The sequence below is a fragment of the Zerene cesonia genome, chromosome 12 (assembly GCF_012273895.1).
Source record: "Zerene cesonia ecotype Mississippi chromosome 12, Zerene_cesonia_1.1, whole genome shotgun sequence".
Lineage (NCBI taxonomy): Eukaryota > Metazoa > Arthropoda > Insecta > Lepidoptera > Pieridae > Zerene > Zerene cesonia.
In genome coordinates, this window is record NC_052113.1 from 3416068 (window position 1) to 3424322 (window position 8255).

An 8255-nucleotide genomic window follows, 5' to 3' on the forward strand; every position below is an offset into this window, starting at 1 on the left:
ACATATATGGGCTGATGATGATGATAATGATGATAATGATGAAGAAGTTTGTTCAAACGCGATATCCAAAGGAAGTGTTTTATACTTAGCAAGTTTTTTATATACAACTTTCAAACAAACCATTTAATAAACAACTGAAAAAAATTCAAGAGAGAAGTGGACTTGAATCGTTTCGCTTTTTTATTGTGTCTCATGAATTAATTCTGTGTATACATAAAATAAAAATCTGCTTCACATTTCACAGCATGCTTATCAGCATTCAGTCAAAGTAAATTAAATCTAAAGTCAATAACACGTTTTATCATTAGTCATACAACGGAACATGTCTACAAAATGCAACAATAAAGTTAAAACTGTATGCACGCGATAGTAACGCATGTGACCGACCGGGTGATAGCCCAGAGTCCTACCACGCAATAAATACCAAGTTACAAAATCAATACTTCTGCAATGATACCCGTAAAAGGCCTATGCTGAACCTATTGAATATTGAAAGAGTACATTTTGAAATCACGCATTAGAAGTATATCATTCGATATGCATCATTAGGCTAGGATATTTACGAGCCGAAAGTATACATAGGTACCGATTTAAAAATTATTTCTTTCTTGAATAAAAACCAACTTGGAGAACTAAAGAATCTATCGGCAATCTATAGATTATAAATATTTATATAAATTTATCTCTCAGAAACTACTTCACATATCATTGCCACAAATTCCGTGTAAAAATAACGTTAAACTTTTTATTATACAACGGCAAGAACTAACTCGTATAATTATGTACGTTCTGATACTATTAACGTGTTTATCCTATGACGAATCAATTACACATAGATACTGTATTAGGTACTTATTACCCACACTCAGGTAACCTAATATTTATTATTAAACTGGCGGCAAACCTCGTTAAATCGTTATAATATTTCTCACTAATAAAAATATTGTAGGGCATCTCACATATTTGAATTAAATTTTATCGTATGAGAGACTTGAAAAATCAATAGAAGCTGTCTGAAGATGCTATACAATGAGGTCAAATACCCGTTTGAGTATGTAGCGACTCAACTTTCACACCCTCAACGAAAAGGTATTGTTGTGATATTTTTTAATATAAAAAATGCTTATTACACTAATTAATATTAGTTTTATTTTTGTTTGTTTGGATGTCTGTCCGTCAATCACGCTGAAACTAATGAACGATTTTGATAAAATTTGGTATACAGATAGAATATGAGCTGACTTGGGTGATAGGATACTTTTTATTCCGACAAATGCTCCCTTCGGATAAAACAGGAATATTGATATCCGGGTGGAGCCGGGACGAGCGTCTAGTATATTATAAAATCTCAAGGTTACTAGCAAGGTTGAGCTTAATGTAATGAAATATAATTCATACAACACACCGCGCCAATGTCCCAGAGGGGTGTTAATTATCAAGTAAAAGTATATGATATATGTACCTATATAAAAATTTCTCGGAAATACAAAAACATATGATCCACTATATAAACTTTAAGAAATATAGAACAACACAATTTACAAAGTAATTTTTTTTTTTTGTATATTGAGTATGAGTTCTTCACGTTTATTTAAATTAGCATGAAACAAATAAAACATGTTTTGTCACTTCCCAATATTCCTGAAGCTTTGAAACATTACATTTTACATTTAAGTTCAAGAACACATTTTTTCACATAAAATTCTCGTATCCCAATGTTCGTTCCCATACTCCTTCTAAGCGGCTAGAATTAGTCAACATCGTCGTTCGGCGGGTCAGCTAGTTTTTCAATAAATAAAAGGTTAATTAAACGATATACAGCGACTTACCGTAGCAAGAATTTCATGGCGTTTCCGTGCTTGTAACATCGTAATCTTCTGCACATGGTCTAGCGCCGTGTGTCGGAAACAGGAACGGGTAGCTAGCAAGAGATTCACAATCTCCTCTACGTCAGATGACTTGTGGCGTGATACCTGTATTGATTTAATAAAAATAGATTTTTTTTTAGTAGATACTAGTAGATGTGGATGTGTTTAATTGTTTTTTCATTGCCAATTTTAAAATTTTCTAATCATGAAATTTTCTATTTCTGAATACCCTAACCAATTTGAAAATTGTTTCATTCTTTTATGTGTACATGATCCCCGAGTATATATATCACGACAAGGTACCACATGCACATGTATCCAGGGCGGTTCACTATTTTTTCATAATCTAGCTACAAAATCTATAATGATTCACAAATTTTCTTATTTTAAAAACATTAAATCTACCTGAGAGTTTCTAATTAATGCTATATCCAGATCATTTGAGATTTTTTCAAAGTGATGTTTACTTTCCTTCACTCCTTTTATATCTCTGAAATAAAAAAGGATAACAATTAATGTACAAGTATGTTTTATCGGTAGTGGAATGACTCATGTAATGGCTTACTATTTTATGGTCAATTATTGTACTGAGTCATCATTTTATTCTAAGCCTTTATTTAAATTCAGAATATATTCTGCTGATACCATAATTATGAAAGTTTGTAAGAATTATTGTATGAATAAACAGCTGAATGGTTTTTTATGGTACAGAGATAGACAGGTAGATTATATGAGTACATAGGCTACATATTATGCAGGTAACACATGAGTAATGCCATGGGTTCCAACTAGTAATACTGAGTAAGTTTATTATCATTTTAAACCAATGTTTTCCAAATGAAGGAGGTTCTCAATTCTACTGAATTTGGTTTTTAACACTGGAGATTGAATGGATGGGATTTCAATCCATGTGATATCTGTGTTAAGTAGAAAATTGTTCTCATTTAAGAAATAAATAAATTATTAATAATATACTGAATTTAATTTATTCTCAGATAAGTTGTTATTCAGAGTAAAGTGTGACAAACACACACAAACACATGATTTGATTGTAGAAATTTTAATTTTAAAGACTTCTTATTAAAACTAAATAGCAAAAAAAACATTCCCATTTAAAATACATACATCTTGGCACAGACTAACATAATGCTTAGTAGGTTGCCAAATACACAACAATTACAGCATAACTCTTTTTCTAGTTCTTTGACCAGCATAATATGATATGTATCACTCTTGTGCATGTGATTTAAATAGAGTAGGATACACTGCTTGTTATAACTTTATGTCAGTTATAGTCCAACAGGGCAGAAAGCAATAAGAGATTTTTTTTAATGGTGCAAGAAATACAGAAGAATAAAGATCTACATTTGAAATCTTTAATAGGTTGTTATTTAATACTTCGTTTTTTTATGGAGCTCTATAATTACTCCTTGAAGGATCTATATTTGAAATTTTATTAATGTCAATGTACTTTCTATTTGTGTTTAAATTTTATACAGGAACATCTGTAGAAGGTGTTTATGAGTTATTTATAAAATAACTTTGAACCTAATCTGTGTAAAATATAACTGGATATAATAATTTTTTAGAAACATACACTTTGATAAATGCTGTGAGATTCTTCAGTATTGTTCTTGATGCTTGATCCAATAAGATAGAATGAAACTTGGTCATTTCTTGTAATGCATGTATCATTCTGTTGAGCATTGACATAACAGATGGATCCTCTGCAAAGTTGCTACTTAAATCCCATAATGCATTTGTAAATGTGCTGAAATGTTTATATATTATGAATACTTCATTTATGGAGACATTTTGTATTCAATTAAAGAATTCACTACTAATTTCACAGACTAGAAAAGATTTTTTTTTTATTAGAAACTATTATTTTACAAATAAACAATGACAATAGTCAACAGGAGTTTGTGAAACATAACTCACATGTCATAAAGATATTGGGATATTACCTTCTATGATTCATGTATATTTTGCCCGTTTCTATCATAATTGAGCATGATTTGAGAATTTTATCAAGCTTTTGTTCTAATGCGTCAATGCTAGCCTCCTCAGTTTCCAGCTGTTCCCTGCATAACGTTTATTAACATTGTTGTGATCATTAAAATACAAAACACGGATGTAATTTCACTTTCTATTGCAAACTTTCATCAATAAGTTTTGTAACTTACCTAAATTTGGGTGAGTCTCTCAAACACTCATCGAAATCTATTACGGGTTTCATTGTTTGTTTTACCTTTTATAACACATTTATTACTAAACAATCACTCATTAATCACTTCACCAAAATTTTAGATTATTGTAAAATACTAAATTGATTATGTCGCGACTTGGGTCTACAATTTACAAACAACTCACAACTCAACATTCATTGAACTGATAAAAATTAAAAACACAAAAAAAAAACAGGCTCCACAGAGTAAATAAAGTGACAGGATCCACTGGCCACTGCTTCAGTAAAAGCCACAGATTCAATATTTATGAAGTTACGACTTGTCTTTGAACTTAGAAACTTAGAAACCTGACTCTCTTTTTTATACTCATTGAGGTCGATTTGATGTAGAATTAAAAAACAGAACTAATTCGCCATTCGCTAATATATAATCCATACTATCGATATTAATATTTTAAACACGAAAGTAACTCTGTCTGTCCGTTACTTAATCACGCCTACACCATTGGACAAATTTACATGAAATATGGTATGGAGATATTTTAATACCTAAGAAAGGACATATTTATTGCTACTTTTTATTGCAAAAAAAGGGTAGAAAGGGTTGAAAAAAGTCCGTTATTGTAAAACCGATTTTGATTAAATTTGGTATGAAGATGGAGCTAAACTTAAGAAAGGACCTATAATGCTTTTTAGAAGATTCAGCTTTAGGTACAGACCTTAGGGAAGACTATAGGCTACTCCTTACCATGTTGCGCGATATAACCAAATTCCACACGGGCGAAGCTGCGGAGAGAAAGCTACTTTAAAATAAACAGTAAGTAGCCAACAACCTCCCATAGTATTATCTGTTACCGTACGTTATTCAACACATTCTTACCATAGAGAGATAAAGAAAAAAAAGTAGAATAATGTGTCATTGTCAATTTCTGACATTTATTTTATCATACAAAAATATGCAAATTGTTGTGAATTAGCTTATAACATTTTTATAAAATGCAAGCGACTTGTAAAGTGTAAACACATATGAAGCTCAGGGTTTCTATAATAATATAAATAAATTTTGTCGTTTATGTATACAGTAAAAATATACAAATCGCAAATCTGGGTGATTATCTCGCCTTGCAAATGTTGCATAGGTTTGAAGTACCACAAAATTTGTTTACCTATATGAAAAAAATTTGTTACCTTAAATAGTAATTAAAACTTGAGAAAAGACCCTAATAATACATCTTACGGTAACCTTTATATTATGAAGTGGCGATAACCTTAATTAATGTACTTGCAACTTTGAACTTATCTGATTTAGAGGAGAGGAGTTTGTTATCTGTGTTATAATTGAAGTATAAACCATATAATAGTCAATACACAATTAATTAACATCTGATATATACATTTGAAATTGAATCTCCACAATGCAAGCTAAAGAAAAATCACATATAGAGAAGGAAAATAGATTTAAACATGATCATGTTTTATCAGTTCTTATGATTGCTGTAGCAATTCCACTTTCAATGTCTTTTTGGATAATTAATATTTTTTATACGAAATTGACTCATGAGGAAAGTTTTGAAGGTATGTAACATATTTAATGTTTTTCTGTTACACAAAGTTATAATACCTATAAAAGTTCTGTTAACACTTTCTTGGTCATATTTGTAATAAAATTATCGTTAATTTACAGATCTGTCTTCAATATCTCCAACAAGATGGTTAGCATCATGTTTGATTCCAATACCAATATCATTATATGGATACAGAAGGAAGACATTGAACCTTAGTGGTGCTCTTCTTGCTTTGGTTGTTGGATTTGTACTTATTTTAGCAAATTATTGTTTTTTGATGACCTTATTAACATTTTTCTTAACATCATCAAAAGCATCACATTTTAGGCCCCATTTAAAAAAAAAATTTGAAGAGGATTTTAAAGAAGGTACATATAATTTTTCAAACTATTTTTATGAACCAGTGTTTTTATTTATTGTTATTTATCATTAACTTTAATTTGAATTACAGGTGGTGAAAGGACATGGGTTCAAGTGCTTTGTAATGGAGGAATGGCTACCCAACTTGCTATACTATACATTATTGATGTGGGATCATCTGAAAGACCAATTGATTTTAATAAAGATTATAGAGCATCTTGGCTCAGCATGGGTGTTCTTGGTAAGCAGACTTGATAAATTGATTTGTTTATTACTGACAATGATTGTGTTTAGGAAAGTGATATGTGGAAATAACTTATTGTTTATTTGTATTATAGCAAAAAGAAAAACTTACTAAAAATCCAGTGTCTATGATACTCAAAGTAAAAAAAAGAAATAAAAAAAGTGTAGCCTATATATTCAAACTGAACTAGAATTTTTTAAATTGGTTCAGTAGATTTCCTCCTACAAATTTTTAAACTTATACCTTTATAATATTATCTAAAGATGACAAAAACTGGCTTGCATTAAATAAAGAGTTAGTACACTAGAAACCCAAACTGGCTCTCATTGGATGGATTTATGATTATTCAGACTAACAACTGTAAACTCCCTTCTCTTCATACATATTTTTATTATTTTGGTTATCCTAATTCCTTACAGGTGTCCTGGCATGCTGTAATGGTGACACATGGGCTTCTGAACTAGGAACAGTTCTGTCAAATTCTGACCCATATTTAATTACAACATTTAAAAAGGTGCCAAAAGGAACAAATGGGGGAATTAGTGTTATTGGAACTATATTGAGTACAGTTGGTGGTCTTGTTATAGGATTGGCTCACTATTTATCTATTCTGTATTTTTCTGACAGAATATTGTTCACATATGCTCCACCCCAATGGCCAATAATTATGTATGGTGCAATTGGTGGTCTTCTAGGAAGTCTCATTGATTCACTCATGGGGGCAACTTTGCAGTATAGTGGTATGATCTATTATATTGAATAACAAATTTCTAAGTACAGTCATACATAAACATAATATCAATTTTTATATTAATATTATTTCCATATTAAACTGGCGTTAATAGATTATAGAAAGAAATTATAAAACTCAACCCTATGCATTAAAATTTAAATTGTATATTAATAGACATTATGATTTTCAGGTGTTGACAAGGATGGGAAAATTGTTTCCCACTCAAGATTATCTGTAAAGCATATAAGTGGAAGAAATATATTGGATAACAACAGCGTCAATCTTATGTCCACTGTTATCATGGGATTGCTAATACCTACTCTGAGTAAAAATTTTTGGCCCATATCATAATTGTTGTGTTTAATATTTAATTATTAATATAAGTCTGATACGTCCATTTTCAAAGGCTGCATTTTATTGTTGACTTTTTAATTTAAATTGAATAAAGAATTGTAATTAAAATGTATCTTTAAGTTGATTGTAACTTATTTCAATAAATTAATATACTGTGAATGATGCTCGTTAAATAAATAAGAACATATAATAATAACATTGTTTTATTAAGCAATATTCCAAAGTAAAGTTAGTAATACGCCATAACACAATGGGAGTGGTTATTTAATGTGCAGAGTAGTCAAGAAGTAGATGAAATTAGTCGAAAATATATTCTCATTTTCCTCAAAGTCTCGTAGAGGCGGCAATGTCAAAGAGTAGTAGAATAATATGTACTTGTGCAGTGTGCTTACAATAATGTTGGCAGTATTTTTTAATTCAAACACCCCCTATAGTTGCTTAACTATTTACCTCAAATGTGAAAAGTGTTGCCGAAGATAAAGCTTCATTGTTTGTGTCGAGTATGGATGTTTATTTATTTATTTAGCGCAAGAGCTTCGAAGAGATGGAGAACTATTGTAACATTTCTTTAATTTGTTTCGGTATTTCAATGTAATCCTTCGTTTCATCAGAGTCTATATTTTTACTATATGATTCAAGTCACATCAGTACTCAGTATGTGTGCAACTCGCGATCTTTTTCTAGATTATGGTCAATATGTAAAATTTGGTTCATAAATATATTTCTGATTTTCCACAACACAGGTTTTCCCAGTGTGGGATCTATTGTCAAAATTACGTTATGAGCAATAATCAAGATTTTTATTTTCATTTTTGTATTAGCTACGTCCAGATTCATATTTCTGCCGTGGACTTCTATCATGGCGTATTCTTGTATCACAGTAATACCACAGATAATGTAATACTATACTAGGTAATACCCAGTAATTTAAAAGGGTTTCCCA

At 30.4% G+C, this 8255-nt stretch overlaps 2 protein-coding genes across 2 annotated transcripts in view; one reads left to right on the plus strand and one right to left on the minus strand.

Moving 5' to 3' along the window:
* The window catches only part of LOC119830717 (arf-GAP with coiled-coil, ANK repeat and PH domain-containing protein 2), a 21174-nt gene extending 16893 nt beyond the window's left edge, over positions 1-4281 (minus strand). The window contains exons 1-5 of the mRNA XM_038353831.1: positions 4055-4281; positions 3836-3952; positions 3466-3639; positions 2274-2358; positions 1830-1973 (exon numbers count right to left, since the gene is read on the minus strand). Coding sequence (XP_038209759.1) covers positions 1830-1973; positions 2274-2358; positions 3466-3639; positions 3836-3952; positions 4055-4107 — 573 coding nt within the window. The 5' untranslated portion in view covers positions 4108-4281. The remainder of the gene's footprint in view (positions 1-1829; positions 1974-2273; positions 2359-3465; positions 3640-3835; positions 3953-4054) is intronic.
* A 706-nt stretch (positions 4282-4987) lies between these two features.
* On the plus strand, positions 4988-7420 carry LOC119830833 (transmembrane protein 19). Its single transcript, XM_038353985.1, has 5 exons — positions 4988-5631; positions 5741-5989; positions 6073-6222; positions 6645-6965; positions 7149-7420. The coding sequence occupies exons 1-5, from the start codon at positions 5472-5474 to the stop codon at positions 7307-7309; spliced, it is 1041 nt and encodes a 346-aa protein (XP_038209913.1). The 5' UTR covers positions 4988-5471; the 3' UTR covers positions 7310-7420.
* The last annotated feature ends 835 nt before the right edge of the window (positions 7421-8255 follow it).